This window comes from Gossypium arboreum, chromosome 6 (assembly GCF_025698485.1).
Source record: "Gossypium arboreum isolate Shixiya-1 chromosome 6, ASM2569848v2, whole genome shotgun sequence".
Lineage (NCBI taxonomy): Eukaryota > Viridiplantae > Streptophyta > Magnoliopsida > Malvales > Malvaceae > Gossypium > Gossypium arboreum.
This window is the reverse complement of record NC_069075.1, coordinates 131728922-131747629: the sequence shown is the minus strand read 5'-3', so window position 1 is coordinate 131747629 and position 18708 is coordinate 131728922. Positions and strand designations below refer to the sequence as shown.

Sequence of the window (18708 nt, the reverse complement as noted above, 5' to 3'; positions counted from 1 at the left end):
AATAAAAACTAGCATTAAAGAAATGAACAAAAAAAATAAGCATGGATGCCCCCCCCCTTTGCCGTGTATGAGAGAAAGAAAACAAAGAAAAAAAAAATTGGTTCATCCTTGTTCATTCCCTTTTGGCCGAAAATACTAAGGAAGAAGGAAGGATTTTTGCTTCATGCATGGTTTAGAAGAGAACTAGAAGGAGATTTGGTCATACTTGTATCAAGATTAAGGTATATTTGAGGTTGTGTCATGAGATTCATTCATGTTTTAGTTGCTAACTTGATGTTCATCTTAGCCCATGGTTCAAGTCCTTGTTATGCCATGGAAATGGTATTTGGCCAAGGTTGTTATTGTGTTAAAGCCATTGCATGCTAAATGTGAAGCTTGTTGATGATGCATGCAATGATGGATTGACTACTCTTGAAATTTCTTTTAGCATTCTTGAGTAAGACATTGAATTCTTTGTTTAACCATGACCGAAGTTGAAAGGGTATGGTTGTGATGTATTCGCCATGGTGCATTCATGAGCATGATTTATGCTTGTTACTTGATTGGTAAAAATTTGTGTGTGGATGGGTATGAACCCTTGAGATTCGCCATGCACCTATATGTGTATATATGTTTGCACATGATGTATTGGTATGATATATATATTATCTCAAAGTATGTATTTTCTTGTGATGTTGTTTCGGTTATGAAGTAAATGATAGATGTGTATTGAGCTACAATATGTAAAGCATTAGCTAGTAAAATGTGTGCCATTCATGAGTGGTATTAACCATGTAGTTGGCCTCAACATCAACATGCATAATCGGCCCATGAATGAGTACCTAAGATGTTGTATATATTCGGCCATTAAAGTGAGTATGTAGGTGATGTTGAATCAAGTTTTTGGTGCATATTCGGTTATGTGTATAATCGACCAAATGGGTGATTAGTAAGAATAGTTGCCGAATATACAAACATACATATGCATGTGTAATTGAATTGTAAATGTTTAGTAAGATGATTAAACTAGTTGATTTATTAATTAAGCTCAAGGAGTTAAAGGAGGAGAATCAAGCAAGGGAAAGGTGAAGGTCATCGAGTAGCCGACTTGAAACTATTTTACCCAACACAAGGTAAGTCATAAAGCATATATTTGGTATTGATTTAAATGATCATAATATATATGCAATTGTGTTTAATGAATTGATATGTAAATGGAAATGTATGTGTATGGAATGATGCCATCTTTGAATGTATAAAGGTAGTAAAATGCATAAAGTATTGGTCTCGGCACTAAGTGTGCGGGTTTAAAATTTGTACAGCACTAAGTGTGCGAATTTGATTATATAGCACTATGTGTGCGAGCTGATTATATAGCACTAAGTGTGCGGACTCACTACATGCTTTTGCATCACTATTGGCACTGAGTGTGCGATATTATCGAGTTGATCACGGACAGCGGATTGGATAAGTACCTTGAGCTCATGGCGAATAGGCACTATGTTCATGTTCGGGGATGAGCTTGGTAAGCTTTAAATCTATGTGATGATTGCAATTGTATGATTGTGATGAAAATGAGTTGGTGTGTAAAAATGCCTCAAATATCTTATTGAATAGAATTGAAATGTGGATGTATGACTTGGTATGAGATTGAACCAAAAGGTCCGAGGAATTATGGTATAGTTTCGACATGGATGGAGTACCTAACCTCGTTTATTGTTTCATGTTGTGATAATTTTATTAATGGATGGTTGTCGAATGCTTATGACTTACTGAGTTATAAACTCACTCGGTGTTTTTTTTCTTGTCACCCATTTTAGGTCTCTTGGACTCGTCTATTTTGTGTGCTCGGAGCCGTCAACGAAGTCATCACACCGGCGAGCAATTTTGGTATTGTCTTCTTAGTCAACCTAGGAGAATATTTGGCATGTATGGGCTATTTTGTTTTGTTGAATTTTGGGTTGTAAACTTTAAGCCATGTGAAAATGGCCTATGTGGTCGTTTGAGTGGGATGCTAGAACCTATAGCCACGGGTCTTAGAAACCTTAATTTTGATAAGGTGGCCATAGTTGTGCCATGTATGATGAATGATTAGTAAGGCCAAGGAAAGATTCATGAAATTGGCATAGTCTACTGCAGTAACTGTTGCGGGCAGCAGCAGTGATATGAGATCGAAAAATCACCAAAAATAGTAGAAGTGGAATTAATTGCTAAAAAAATTATGTACTCGAAGCCTGATGGGTCTATTTTCATATGGATGAAACGAAAAGACCATATGAGCTGTATTTTGAGAGATATTCAAGATTTCATGAGACAGGGCCAGAACAGTTTCTGGATCCCCTGCTCCGACTTTGAAAATTCACTATAAATTAACCAGATAGAATTAGAAGTCATGCTCTATATGTACAGATTCCCTTGTGAGTCTAGTTTCTCTAGAAACAAACTTTATAAGTGTTGGAGCCTGGTACAGGAAGATATCCAAGTCGTAGTGCACAAAGGTCAGTGTAGTCGAACCCTGAAACAGGGGAGACTTTAACTAATAAACTGTACCAATTGGCCTGACCTAAAATTCTAGAAATAAATCCATGGATGGAAATATAAGTCTAAATTCAGGAAAAATTTACGGATTTGGTTTTCGAGTTCTGGAACTCGAGATATGATTTTTAAGGTGGCAGTGACGCAGTTAACTAGCCTGCCTGGAACAGAAAAAGGAAAACAAAAAAAAATTTTCCAAGAGCGGAATAAGTAAAGTAAGCCCGGTAACACCTCGTGGTCAAATCCGGTGACGGTCACGGGTTTGGGGCGTTACAGTTATGATACCCATAATAAATACGAGTGAAAGATAACTTAAATAGTGAGCAAATTTACTCCATTACCATTCACCGTTTGCACAAATCATATCCTTAACATAAAGTGTCACATATACATCAATAGCTTGATTTTTTTATTATCAAGGGTCCAAGTTCTTGAAGCCATCATTAATGGATCAACCAGAACTTCAAAATTTTGTCTCCTACTTCCAATAAATATTTTGAAATGTAAAAATAATTTGCCCCATTGATCGATATAGGACAACTTACTCCCATATTATACTTGTTTAATAGGATTTTAACCTAAAATGCATCAACATTGGACAATATGTTACAGCCCATTTTAATCTTGAATGCTTGGTTTTAATTTAGACGCTGATGAATACCAATACCTCTGTTATCAAGCAGCTGAAATTATTTGAGCGTAGAATTAAATTTATGACAATTTAACTAAAGACTGCAAGATATATAACCATGTCACTATCTTCAAGGTTCTATTCACCCTCATCAGTATTTTGATTTGTAAAAAAGTTACAGGAAAGTGAACGTTAAGGATACAATGAAACCTAATGGTTGTCCACATTTTGCACTAACAAAAGTAGTCTATTGATCATTAAACGATGGATAGTAAGAGTATCAAATTCTATAAAAGGTGTCTTTTCTGAATAATTTAATAATAGTAGAAGATGAAGGAAGAATAGAAAGAACTTTTTCAAAACCATTTTGTATATCACTAAATGAAAATACACTTCTATTTATGGAATTATCAAGTCTCTTCATAAAGACATAAATCTTCAATAGGTTTCTTTTCTAAATAATCACAGCTCTTAAATAGACATAATTATTCAAGTAACTTCTTTTAAATAGACATAACTATTCAAGTACTATTTATAATTCTTTATTAAAACCAAGCTATATAACTTTTCATACTTGAGATACATAACTCATTATTATGAATAGTCATAACTCTTGATTAATGACTAAAAGTTATAACTTTTGATTACTTGCACCATTTGATTAGTAGTTATTGGAACATTATATATTTTGAAATTGTTCTAACAAATAACAAAACTCCCAATCAACAAGGGTAGGTTTCCTTCCCACTTATGAATTCCACTACACAAATCACCTTACTAACTTTCGAATGTCATAATATATAGTAGCAAGTAACAAGTTTCCATATAGTAATTAGGAATAACTATGAGGACTACCCTTATTGAAATAACTCTACCAGCGACAAAGAGGAATTTGGCCTTTCACCCAATTAGCCTATGCTTAACCTTGTTAAGAAAAAATTGCTAAGTGTTTTTCTAGCTCTTTCATGGAAAAGAGGAATCTCGAAATACTTTCCCAAATCACCCAATCTTCAAAATTTAAGCCTACTTGCCACAAACATAACCATGGCATCATCGGTTTTAGGCAAAAATAATATTTTTCTTACTTGCATTAATTTTATGCCTTGGATATTAGCTAAACTATGGTAATACACTATTTACCACCCCAACTTGATCCAAATCTGTAACACCCCAAACCCGATCCTGTCATCGGGTCCGAGCTAAGGGATGAACATTCGTTGTTGGAGCAACTATGAATACAAATACAATCAATTCAACACATTTATACAAGTTATTACAATTATTACATCAGTATAACATAAAATATAATCTTATCGGGGTTTATATGAGCTTACGAAAGTTCTTACAATGACCCAAGACCAATGAAGGACCTTAATGCAAAGTTTTTAGAGTTTATCGGGTTGGCGTTGTGACCATGAAGGACCACATTGCAGCACCAACAACATAGGATTGGCATCGCGATTTCAGAAGTTTAATGTCACGAGTTCAAAAATAGTAGGTTGAAATTGTGACTTCAAACAAAAGACATCGCGATGAGGAAAGCTAATGGCACGACATCCATAAGGCAGCGGCGTGATGTTGAAGGCAAATTCCTTCAACTCGTACATATTTGGATTCAACCTTTCATATTGCAAAATATAATTTTACATAAGTCCCCCAAACGGTAACCAACTCAATATATATGTTCAATTAAATATCTCAAGCTATGAAAACTTTAACCATTTATAAACCATTTCATTATCAAATGTCTACGGCTCAAAAAAACTAAGTTAGCTATTTAAAACCAAAAACCGATTTAATCCTAAGTATGTGCTATTTAACAAAATCAAAAAAACTATACACAGAACAAACAAACCGTGTGTTGAACAATCCGGATGCTGCTTCACCTCTTGAAATTTTAAGTTCTATTGATTCCTGCACACGGAACAACAAACCATACGTTGAGTGATAAAGCTCAATGATGCTTTCATGATTCAACTCAAAATAACTTAAACATTAACATGTTAAGAAACTAGCAATGGCTAGTCAAATTTCAATCAGTTATAACACATGTATCAAGCATATAGATTAATCCAAATGACCAAGTTCATATCAACCTTTCATGTATTACTTTATATACATACCAATTTTTTAACACCTTAAACCCAGCCTAAATGGAAAAGCCAAGTTTAGAATGTTACGTTAACTTGCCAAAATACAGACATACTTATAACGAGTTTTTCAGTCAATAATTAAATCATGAAATCATTCATTATCTAAAAACATAATTAAACCTTGAAAGTTTAAACACGAAATCAAAGACTTAAATTCACACACATATATATAATAAGCCTGATAGATGGTCGAATCCCTCATTCGTCGGACACTTAGTTCTGGGAATTCCCTGAAAATTTATTCAAAATAGTTAGGCAGCTTAGAATAAAGCAAAAACAAATTAGCCTACGGGTAATAGCTAAGATATTATTGAGCGTTCAAATAGAAAACTCACTATTGTTAGTCAGATTAATAACTCATAACAGTTTCAAACACAGACCAGTCTTTATACGTAGTAGATTAGTTACAGATGCAAGTGTAATATAATTACAATAACAGATGCAGAAGTAATAGGAACAAAAATATAGATGCAGTTTTCTACACCAATCACTACACACCATCTCTATCTACCCTACACACCAGTAGTATAGGATACTCATCCATCCCTACACACCTCATAGTGTTAGTATGACACATTGCAGTGTTTATAGTTTCACTGCCAAATCAGATAAAGTTATGGGTGGTTTGACCACCGAGTCAGTAAAGAACACTTTCTTCAATTTATAACTTCCACCCTCTTTTTCAGATTTAGAACAGATGATCGATATATATAATTCAAATGTAGATACGATCACATACTTTTAGTATAACAGAGTGTCAATATCATTAATATCTAGCTCATATCGAAATCCAGAATCAATTAATATTCATGATAAAATAGATCATACTGCTTAATTCAGTTCATACACATCCTACAGACGGTGTACATTCGCCTTGAACATCAATTACAACTTTAACAGAATTTTAGTTCCCAGGCTTACACGTCCGTATGGCTCCACGTGGCTTAGACACACTCTCGTGTGTCAACCCATGTGTCTCAAATCCGAAGTCAGTGAGTTCCACAGCCTGGACACATACCCTTGTGTTAGCCCATGTGTCTCAGATCCGAAGTCAGTGAGTTACATGGCCTAGACACATGCCCGACTATTAGCCCGTGCATTTTAGATCCAGAGTCTATAAGTTACATGGCCTGGACACACACCCTTGTGTTAGACCGTGTAATCCAAATCCAAATTTTGTGAGTTACATGGCTTGAACACACGCCTGTGTGTCAGCTTGTGTGTTTTAGATCTAAATTCAGAGAGTTACACAGCCTGGACACACACTCGTGTGTTAGCCTATGTTTCTTAGAACCGAAGTCAGTGAGTTACACAGCTTGGACACACGATTGTGTGTCAAACTGTGTGATCCAAATCTAAAGTTAGTTAGTTACACGATACAGACACACGCCTGTGTGACCCCTGTACCTTATTTTTCCCAAACACGGTCTAATAAATGCCCATGTGGCCTGCCTATATGACCCAAATCTAAATTTAGGGAGTTATACGATCCACCACACGACCTCTCTCACTGGCATATGGGTTGCCAGTCCCGTTTCTATACCCACCTATTACACGACGCTGTAGGAGCACCCAATTGTAAATTCCAAGCCTAAAACAAGTTTCAAACATTTAATTCAACAAAACATTCTCAAAACACATAGTAACGACAATTAATTTTCGTTGAAACCTTCAACGTAAAAACCCGAAATGAACAACTTACTTAATAAAAGAACTCAAATTTTGGGGGCGTGACAACTCTCTGCCCCCTGAAAGAAATTTTCGGCCTCAAAATTTTACATGATTCAAACATATAAGAATATTGTTGGTGTATCGAATCTTCAGGTTCCCAGGTGGGTTCTTTGGTACCATGATTCCACCACAGAACCTTAACCAAAAGTACAGTCTTCCTTCGCTAGACTTTAATGCCTCGCTCTAGAATTTGAACTGGTCTCTCCTCAAAGGTCATATCAGGTCTCACCTTAATTTCTTCTACAGGAACAATATAGAAAGGGTCGGATCAATATTTCCACAACATCAAGACATGAAACAAATCGTGGATCCAATCAAGTTCAAGTGGTAACTTAAGCTAATAAGCAACCGGTCCTATCCGATTCAGAATGTAGTAAGGTCTAATGAATCTCAAACTAAATTTTCCCTATCATTCGATCTGGAGGACCTTTTGCCACGACGATACTTTCAAAAACACCATATCGCCTACATGATGCTATATATCCTTTATTTTTAAGTCAAAATATGACTTATGCCAATCCAAAATAGCTTATAAATGATCTCAGATCAATCTAACTGTGTTCATAGTTTCAGATACTAACTCAGGAACTTGTCGTTCACCTACCTCGGTCATCTAAATGCTAAACTGATAGCTTTTTTTTATATGCAAATACAGCTAACGGCAGGTGATCCTTTCAACTACCCCTAAAATGAATCACACTACTCCTAAGTATATCCTCCAAAATCTGAATAACTCACTCAAACTGTTCGTTGGGCTGAAGATGATATGCAGTACTGAAATCCAGTTGAGTACTTAAAGCCTCATGCAATTTCTTCCAAAACCGAGAGGTGAAACGTAGATCCCTATCTGAGATAATAGAAATCGGGACTCTGTGTAACTTCACAATCTCAGACAACTATAGTTTAGCTAACTTTTATAGCAAATAATCAATTCTAACTGGAAGAAAATGGTAAACTTGGTCAATTTATCAACGAAAACCCACACCGAATTTTTCTTGGTGGATGTCAGAGGTAACACACTAACAAAATCCATTGTCACATGCTCCCATTTCCACAGAGGTATCTTAACCGACTGAAGCAACCTTGAAGGATTCTAATGTCCAACCTTGACCTTCTGGTACGTCAGACAGAGGGAAACGAAAGTAGTTACTTCCCCTTTCAAACAAAGCCACTAGTACAATTCTCGAAAATCATGGTACAATTTATTTCCACCAGGATGCATAACGTAAGGGCTGTTATATACTTCCTGCAGAATTGACTGTTGTAATTCACTATCCTTAGGTACATAAATCTAACCTCAAAAGCACAGTACCCCATCACTGTTTAAACTGAACTTGGAAGCTTTATCAAACTCAACTTAACATAAAAGCTCAATCAATGGCTCGTCATCTAATTGTTTAGCTCGGATATGCTCAATAGAAGTTGCTTTAACTTGCAACTCGCCTAACAGACTTCCGTCATCAAATAAACTCAGTTGCACAAACATCGCCGATAAGTCAGACATCGCTCGACAACTAAGAGTGTCAGCCACCACATTAACCTTACCAGGATGATACCTTATCGGTATAGATGACACACCTCTCACCGTACAAATAATATCTCTAGATCTTTAAAGCAAACTCGATCGTAGCCAGCTCGAGATCATGAGTAGGATAGTTACCCTCATACGACTTAAGCTAGCTGGACGCATAAGCTACTACCTTACCATCTCGAGATCATGAGTAGGATAGTTACCCTCATACGACTTAAGCTAGCTGGACGCATAAGCTACTACCTTACCATCTTACATCAGAACACACCTTAAGCCGACATGTGACGCATCACTATAGATTATAAAATATTTACCCGGTTCAGGTCGAATTAGAGTAAGAGCTTGTGTCAGAACGGACTTAAGCTTCTCAAAGCTCAACTGCTGCTCCCAAGACCATCTGAACGGGGCATTCTTACGCAGTAATTTAGTCAGAAAAGATGCAATCAGGAGGAATCCCTCTACAAATCTCTGGTAGTAACCTGCTAACCCGAGGAACCTCTTAAGTTTGGATACATTCTTTGGCTATGTCCACTCAACTACAGCCTCAAATTTCTTGGGGTAGACTCGTATTCCCCCGGCGGTCACAACATAGCCCAGAAAGGCAACCTCAGACAGCCATAACTCGTACTTACTAAACTTAGCATACAACTGTTTTTCACAAAGCATTTGTAATACGAGACAAAGATGATCGTCGTGCTTAGTTTCAGTCTTTGAGTAGATGAGGATATCATCGACGAACACTATTACAAACTGATCAAATATGGATGAAACACTCGATTCATCAGGTCCATAAATATAGTCAGAGTATTTGTTAAACTGAAAGGCATAATCAGGAACTCGTAATGTCCGTAACAAGTCCTAAAGGCAGTCTTGAACAAATCTGTCTCCTTAAATTTGAGTTAATGATAACTAGAACAAGATCAATCTTGGAAAACACAAAAGCTCCATGGAGGTTGTAACAGCCCGTTTTCAGTGAAATTGAAATAGTAGTTTCGGGACCACAAATCTAAGTCTGGAAGAAAATTTATTTTAATACCATTTCATAGTCTGCATTATGTATGAAATATCGTATGAAATTTTTGTAGAGAAATTTTACCGATTACATGTTTAATTTGATGAAAAAGATGAAATTGTATAAAGTGCAAAAGTTGAATTCTAGTAGCTAAAGAGATCAAATAGCTATGGAATTCAAAATTTAAGGACCTTATATGGAAAATAGACCAATTAGTGGATTTAGTAGATAAACATGATTAGCCATCATTGGAAATTTAAGAAAATAAAATGATTAAATTGGAAAGATGATAAAATAAAGATGATTATCATCATTTTATATCATCTTTCCCAAATAAAAGAAATGAAACCCTATTTGTGAAGCTTGAAGATAGACAAGCTTATTTGGCTTAATTAGGTAAGTATTTTGGTCCCGTTTTTAATGATTTTTATGTATCCAAAATCGTAATAGCTTAATCTAGCTATCTCGGGGATTAATTTGTAAAGTTATCAAAGTATTAGGGTTTTTCCAAGAATGAATATAGTTGAATTATGAAGTATTATGGTAGAAAATGAAAGTTTGTTGATAGATAAACAACTTTTGTAAAGGGAATTTTGATGAAATTATGATTTAGAGACTAAATTGAAAATATGTAAAATTCATGGAAAAATTCTAAATTTTATGAAATGCATGGGCTGTTAATGTTATATGTAAAAATCGGCTAGGCTTGGAATAAGGAGTAAATTGCATGAATTTCATTTTTCGAGTCTAGGGACGAAATTGTAATTAATTAAAAGTATAGGGGCAAAATTGTAAGTTTACCTAAGATGTGAATTGGATTCAATTGAATAGGAAGTGTATTAAATTGATGTTAAATTCATTCATATAGATCCAGATAGACCAAATACAGAGTTAGAACGAGGAAAAGAAAAATATCGAAGTAGTAGATTACAAATCCATGAACATTTGTCGAGGCATGTTCGTGTAACTAAATTATATATTTATATGTTTGAATTGAATGTTGTGTATGTGAATTGTGGAAATTCCCATGTATGAAAGTTAATCACATATTTAACAATATTCGACAAGTATAAAGTCCCGATTGTACAAATGAAAATTCGATGGATACAGGGTTCCCAAATTGGTTGTGGTCTTGCATGTGTTGTGGACACACCAGAGCTCAAAAGAGCATCCCGTTATAAGCTCTCATGAGCTTCCCGGTATATGGTTCTTGCGAGCTTCCCGTTTGTAGCTCTTATGAGCTTCCCGATTAATTGGCTCTTTAGAGCTTCCTAATATTAGCTCGCTTGAACTTCCCGTTAATGGCTCTTCGGAGCTTCCCGTTACATGGCTCATATGAGCTTCTCGTTATATGGCTTGAAAGAGCTTCCCGTTTATGTACTCGTATGAGCATTCTCGAATATGAATTGACGGATTATAGATTTGTACACTTTGTGTGTACTACCTGTGTATCAATCAATACTTTAAATGGTTCAATGGACAAAGTTCTAATATGAGATATCATGGGTCCAAAATGAACTGTTACCCGAATATATCTGAAATACATGAAAATGATATGTACATGTTAAATGGACGTAAGAAGTGGAAAGTTATGAATATGGAAAATTGATATTAGCACACGGGTGTGTGGTTTGGTCGTGTGACCCAAGTCATGAGCACCATAATTTGGACACGGGTTGGGATGCGGCTGTATGTCTTACTTTGAATGCCCACACTGCCTAGACACATGGGCGTGTGTCCCTCGCATCATTGAAAAAATTTTGATATTTTGCAAAAAAATTTCTGAGTTCTCAGTTTGGTCCCAATTTAATTCTAATGTGAATTTTGGGCCTTGAGGGCTCATATAAGGGATAATATAATTGATTTATCAATGATTTTTGATATGAATGTGAAATGTTGTAAACTCCGATAATGCTCCGTAACATTGTTCCGGTGACGGATATGGGTTAAGGGTGTTACAAAGCTGATCAAATAAATCATCGGTTCTCAGAAGCGAATACTTGTTCTTGACTGTTAACTTATTCAGTTAACAATAATCAATACACATTATCATCGTACCATCTTTCTTTTTGAAAAACAGTGCCAGTGCTCCCTAGGAGGTTCACCCCGTTTAATAGAACCTCGATCGAGAAGCTCCTAGAGTTGAGTGTTCAACTCAACAAGCTCCTTTGCTGCCATGTGATAGGGTGCAATCGACACTAAAGTTGTTCCATGTATCAGATCGATACCAAACTAAACTTTCTGGCTTGGTGGTACACCTGGTAAATCATATGGAAAGACATTCAGAAAATCCTGAACCGCCTGAATGTTATTAACATACACTTTAATTGAAGTAGAGTCAGAGATGAAGGAAATGTAGGCTTCACAGCATTTTTGAACTAATTTCTCAGCTACAAGGGCAGAGATTAGATTGGCAAGATAATCTCGACATTCCCTTAACATCACTGTTTCATAATTCTATTTCATTTTCAAAGTACCTCTCTTAGAAGCACAATTGAGATTGGCTCGATGTTCGATGAGCCAATCCATTCCTAAAATCAGGTCAAACTTCTTGAAAGATAGTTCCATCAAATCGACCGAAAATACAACCTTCTGAACCTCTAACGGTACTGGTTGATAAAAATACAACCTTCTGAACCTCTAACGGTACTGGTTGATAAACCTTGTCAGCTTAGACAGGCTGACTTAGAGGACTAACCATAGAAACCTTGCTAGCAGTATACTCAGTAGAGATATTCAGTCTTGCAGATACAATACTAGCTATGTAAGAATGAGTAAAACCTATATAAATTAAGGCAAAATAGGGTATGGAGTAAATGAAAAACATACCTGCGATAACATCGACGTCGTTCTTGTCCTCATAGCGCCTAGTCACATACACAAGTGTAGGCTTATATGCCTCAGTCTAAGTCACACCTCTGTCCGGTGCTCGTTGACCCCTATTAGATTTGTTACCACCCCTACCAGTACCTCAACCTCTAGGGAGTTGTGGAGTTCCTTTCAGAGGCCGAACAATACTCGCAGCCGTAACTGGTGTCGGAGCTAGCACCTCGTCAAGTCAGTGAGGGCAATCTCAAACTCAGTGCTTCATCGACCCACAATGGAGACAAGTCCCGGATTTTCTTCAGCACTCACCTGGATGGCTTCTCCCGCAATCAACACAGTACAAAGTCACATTAGAAGCGATTAACGCCTCGTTCCTAAAAGGTTTGTCGACTCTAGCCCATTTCTTGGGGTACTTAACAAAACCAGAATGACCTGAATCTTTCCTCACATTATTCTGTGCTCTCTCTCGGTCTTTTCTTTCACGTTCAGTAGGCTTAACTTCTCTTAAGGCACAAACACTCGCTCCTCTGAGGAGCTAACAGAACACGCAGGTTATAATGCAGTTCGTCCTCAAAACGTACGCATTTATTATTTTTAGTCTTGAACAATGCTCGAGCATACCTGCTTAATCTTAGAAACTCAGCCTCGTACTCAACTACGGACCTCTCTCCTAAACCAGATTCATAGACTCACATCTAAGAGCTTCAATGTAACTGACCCCCACGTACTTACCTTAGAAGGTGCTCTTATCCTGCTCGACTATCAGCCACAACTAAGAGAAACCATGTCTAGGAGAAGAGATACTGCACCTCTAAGTTTTTGTGTAGCCGTACAGTTGAAGTCGTTCCTAATGTACTTGGTATCCTCAAGCCAATACTCAGCCACGGTAGGAGTGACTCCAGTAACGCCTCTAAACAATTTGGTGCAGTTCGATCGGAGCCGTTCAGTAACCAACCCCCAAACTTCAAGTTTAGTATGGGTCTCAACGACTCTCTCCAGTACTCGTAACATCGCTTGGGACACAGGATCGTCCCCAACTAGTGTAGTCTAAGACTCTGTCTCACCAGTAGGAGTACCAACGGTCTTGCTGATCTTAAAACAGGTATACTGCCTATGAAGGATGACTCAACTAGACCTCCCCCACGATGCCTCTGACGCCCACATAACTCTCATCCATAACTTTCTAGTGAACTCATACTTTTCAGTCTTTACAATGTCATAAGCACACAAATCAATTCAATATTCCCATTAGAATTCCCATATCAATTGATTTCAGGTTGCAGAATTAACCAACAAAAATCAATTATCATTGTACAATATACACACAACATATTAGAAGAGATACTTATAGGCACGATGTCGGAGACTCAATCATTTATTAAACTAGTTATTTAGTTCATGATATAAAATACATTATTTAAAACACTTTTTTTTTCAAAATAGAGGCCCAATTAAATAGTTAAAATGTTATAAACCTGGCTCTAATACCACTATATGTAATATCCTAAACCCAACCTAGACAGAAAGGCCAAGTTTAGAACGTTACGTTAACTTGCCAAATTACAGACATACTTATAACGAGTTTCTCAATCCATAAATAAATCATGAAATCATTTATTATCTGAAAACATAGTTAAAACTTGAAAGTTTAAACATGAAATCAAATATTTAAATTCACACACATATACATAATAAGTCTGATAATGGTCAAGTCCCTCATCCGCCAACCACTTAGTTTTAGGAGTTCCCTGAAAATTTATTCAAAATAGTTAGCATGGTGCAGCTTAGAATAAGGCAAAAACAAACTAGCCTACATGTAATAGCTCAGATATTATTGAGCATTCAAATAGAAAACTCAATCTTATTAGTCAGATTAATAACTCACAACAGTTTCAAACATAGAACAGTCTTGATAAGTAGTAGAGCAGTTACAGATGCAAGTGTAATACAATTACAATAACAGATGCAGATGCAGATGTAATAGGGACACAAATACAGATGCAGTTTCCTACCCCAATTGCTACACACCATCTCTATCCACCCTACACACCAATAGGTATACAATACCCATCCTTCCCTACACACCTCATAGTGTCGGTATGACATGTTGTAGTGTTTATAATTTCACAGCCAAATCGAATATAATTATGGGTGGTTTGACCACCAAGTCAGTACAGAACATTTCCTTCAATCCATAACTTCCACCCTCTTTTTCCAGATACAAAACAGATGATAGATATATAATTCAAATGTAGATACAATCACACACTTCTAGTATAATAGAGTGTCGATATCATTAATATCTAGCTCATACCGAATTCTAGAATCAACTAGTATTCATGATAAAATAGATCATAAAGTTCAATTCAGATCATACACATCCTATGGACGGCATAAATTTGCCTCGCACATCAACTACAACGTTAACAGAATTTTAGTTCCCAGGCTCATATGCCCGTATGGCTCCACACGCCTTTCTGTCAGCCCATATGTATCAGATCTGAAGTCGATGAGTTACACGACTTGGATAAACACCGGTGTGTTAGCCCATGTGTTTCAGATTCAAAGTCAGTGAGTTATACAACTTGGACACACGATCGTGTGTCAGCCTGTGTGATCCAAATCCAAAGTTAGTGAGTTACACGGCCTGGACACACACCTGCGTGTCAGCCTTTGTGACCCCTGTACCTTATTTTTCCCATACACGATCTAATAAACACCCGTGTGGCCTGCCTATGTGACCCAAATCTGAAGTTAGAGAGTTTCATGGTCCACCACATGGCCTCCCTCACGACCGTGTGCCGTCAACAGTCTCGTTTCTGACTAAAAAATGTAGAAAAGAAAGGGTTTCAATACCCACCTATTACACGATGCTGTAGGAGCACCCAATTGCAAATTCCAAGCCTAAAGTAAGTTTCAAATGTCTAATTCAACAAAACATTCGCAAAACACGTAGTAACGATAATCAATTGTCGTCAAAAACTTCGACGCAAAAACCCAAAACAAACAAATTACTTACCAGGAGTTCAATAGTGCACACTCGAGTTCTAGAAAATGAAAGAAACGTTAGATGTCTCTTAACCTTGCCCTACACTTTCGTAACCGCGAACAAAGAAAATAATCAACACTTCAATTCGGGATTTCAAGAAGTTCACAATTCATGCATAAAGACCAAAACCACGATTAAATCTTACCTTTAAGTACCACAAAAATCAACAGTATGACATGATACAATGATTAACCCAACCGAATGTTATACGAAGAAAAATTTAGGAACAATCCCCCAAGAGAGAAAAAATTCAAATAAAGAAAAAGGAAACAAAGAGGAAGAAGAAGTTAACATAAGAACTCATTTATATTCCTAAAATCAGTATTTATAGAGAAGTGCAAAAATAATATTCCTCAAAGCACACATAGAGATTTGAGCATAAGACCCCCAATATAGATAGATACTTAACCATTGAACCAGTAGGCTCATTCTTGACACAAAAATCCATGTAAACCATCAACATAATGTTCTCAATTGGTTAAGTCTAATTCACTTACATGTACTTATCAAATTTGAGTGTTAATTTTGCTATCTCAATCTTTCTAGAGTGTACTAACTCATTCATATTCAAATCGGTCCCCAAGACTAGTTTTTAATCGATTTGCATGATCCTTTACATACTGTCATTTGACATATTTATTTATATATGCTCATGATGTACCAATTAATATCATATTTCCCGTTCATATCATCATTTATCAAGTTCATACTTTATAACCCCTATTAACCAAGGTCAGACTTGGGATGTGTACACGGATCATCTAACCATCACACCAATTTGGCACCAGGTGCCTCATCAGAATGTCTAAAATATACATTGTGCCAGTGCTCATTGATAAAACCGAAGTAAAAAAGTGTGCCTAGCACTCATCGGAACGTCCGAAGTATAATGTGCCCAACACTGATTAACATATAACCGACGTATAACATGTACTCAATATAACCCTAATGCATGCCAACTATATCTGACTCTGCCCGAACAGTTAATAGGGTACTAATGATTCAATAACATATTATAACTATTCATACATCATAATGTTGTTTTATTTCATCATCAAATCACATAACATGCCATTATCAAATTCTTATCATGCTCATTTGTGAACTTGACATTTTAGTTCAATTCTTTACACATTATTCTCCAATACGAATCAATTCATTTGAAAGGAATAAGCTTACCTCAATAACTAACCATGCAATCAACATATATATGCATATAAATATAACGATCACGAATCATAAAAGTACGAAACGAAATTGTCCGCTACTCTTCTACAACTCTCAACTTTTCCTTCTCTTGTGACGATTTGACATTGTCTTTAGCTATATCTGATAATACTCTAAAATGTCATACTTTTATTTGTTAATTACATATATATTTTGAGTACGATCCTACTAATTTAGGATTTTTATGGTCCTTTATCTTGTAGGGATTAAATTGAAGGCAAAAGGAAATTTGAGGGCAAAAAGCGTGAATTTAAATACGAAATGATCAGCATGCAAAATAGACAAGAAGTGGTGCCGAAAATACAAAGTGTGAAAGACTTAGAGAAAAAATTCAAAGAAGAGATTTATGAACATAAGACTTTACTTAAATTCAAATTTTATTTTTAGGATTATTATTAGGATTATTATGATATTATTTAGATTTAATTTCAAACTATATCTTTATTTATCTTTTAGAGTTTAAATAGGAACAAACTAGGTTTTCTATGAACTATAAATAGGGAATGGAGTGACATGAATATTCACTCATCATTTTCTGTAAAAAAGAACTCCTTCCCTAAGGCTCTAGCCTTTTTGTTTCTTTTCCTTGTCAATAAAATTTTATTCCACTACACTTGTGTTTATTTTACCGAAAAAATGAGCCACTAAACTCATCTAGCCAAAGGTTATCGAGATTCCTAAAAAAGAAAAAGGATCATGAGGCTTAGGACCCGCACTTAGCCTTCTCAACAAGTATTCATTATTTCTTCGCATTACGAGACTAACGTTTCCACCAATATCCTTCCAAAAGTGATCTTTTCATCTTGTACAAGGAACAAACACTTTTTATATTTTGGGAAGGTTGCACAGTCGGTTCATTGGCTTACTGCATCAGAGGTTGTCGAGCCTAAGAGACGAAATGGCATGGCATTCGCTATTAAGAAATGATGATCTAGTGTAAGATAGTCCCACAAAAGTAACAGTTAGCTAGAGCCAAGTTCCTCTAAATTGTAAGGCTAAAATCTAAGTGGAGTTGGTGGTCGTAGGTGTCTTCTTCCATTATAACTGGCTTATTCTGTCATGAGAAGGATCACCTAGGAGCCGAGGATTGAACCCATGAAGGATCGAGATAACCGAAGGCTGGAATCCCTCAAATCGAAGAATCCATTTCCTTAATTTTGTTTCTTTTTACAATTTCAATTTATACAATTTCAACTCGTCTATATTTCTAATTCTAATTTTTTTCAAGGTACACCATTTTTCTTGGGCACGACTATGCCCAGGATTTCAAAGAACAAAAAGTTGTAGTGATTCAATCCCTGAGGATTTGACCCTACTTCCCTTATACTATTCTTTTCGTAGTTTCATAGGGATAGGTTATTTTGGGTGCTTTCAACGACACACCACTACGTTCGGTAACACAATATCTACTTACATCTAATTAACAACCAAATACATAGTAGAACACATTTTTTATTTTATTTAGTTTGGTCTTTGTCCTCGAGATTCACATTTCTTTCAATATTCAACATCGTATTAAATCTGATTTCACATTTTTTCATTAGGGACCTTATGCTTTTCATCAACAACTTAACCTCATGACAATTTTCAATTTATTTAATTTAGTTCCTAATGTTACAAAGTTATCTAAAAAGCCTAATTTAATTTTCAATTTAGTCATTACCATGATCTAAGCTTATTAACTATTAAATTCAAACCTAAATCATCAAGTTCTCTATAATAGAAACTTGCTAAAAACTTAAAAATTAAACCAATTGACACATGGGCTAGCTAAACCAAGCTCCCATGATCATAAATCTATATAAATTTCATTAACTTAGCTTTGTTACCTTGTAATTTTGTTCAGGTTGAATGATGCTTAAAAATGGATTTTTCACCTTTCTTTTTCTCTTTAAGATGGTGGAAGATGATGATGAATATCATTTTTCCTTCCACTATGATAATATATATAACTATGGTTAGTGTTTAGTTAATCTTTTAAATTAGATTAATTAAGGTTTATTATATTAATTTAATTATAAGGTTAATTAAGTG

The 18708-nt window shown here is 35.8% G+C and overlaps 1 protein-coding gene across 1 annotated transcript in view; it reads right to left on the bottom strand.

Moving 5' to 3' along the window:
- Positions 1 to 13409, bottom strand: part of LOC108485112 (myb family transcription factor EFM-like) — a 31064-nt gene extending 17655 nt beyond the window's left edge. The window contains exons 1-6 of the mRNA XM_053029383.1: positions 13208 to 13409; positions 13020 to 13068; positions 12708 to 12925; positions 12271 to 12353; positions 9093 to 9376; positions 8829 to 8957 (exon numbers count right to left, since the gene is read on the bottom strand). Coding sequence (XP_052885343.1) covers positions 8829 to 8957; positions 9093 to 9376; positions 12271 to 12353; positions 12708 to 12925; positions 13020 to 13068; positions 13208 to 13409 — 965 coding nt within the window. The remainder of the gene's footprint in view (positions 1 to 8828; positions 8958 to 9092; positions 9377 to 12270; positions 12354 to 12707; positions 12926 to 13019; positions 13069 to 13207) is intronic.
- Between the last annotated feature and the right edge of the window lie 5299 nt (positions 13410 to 18708).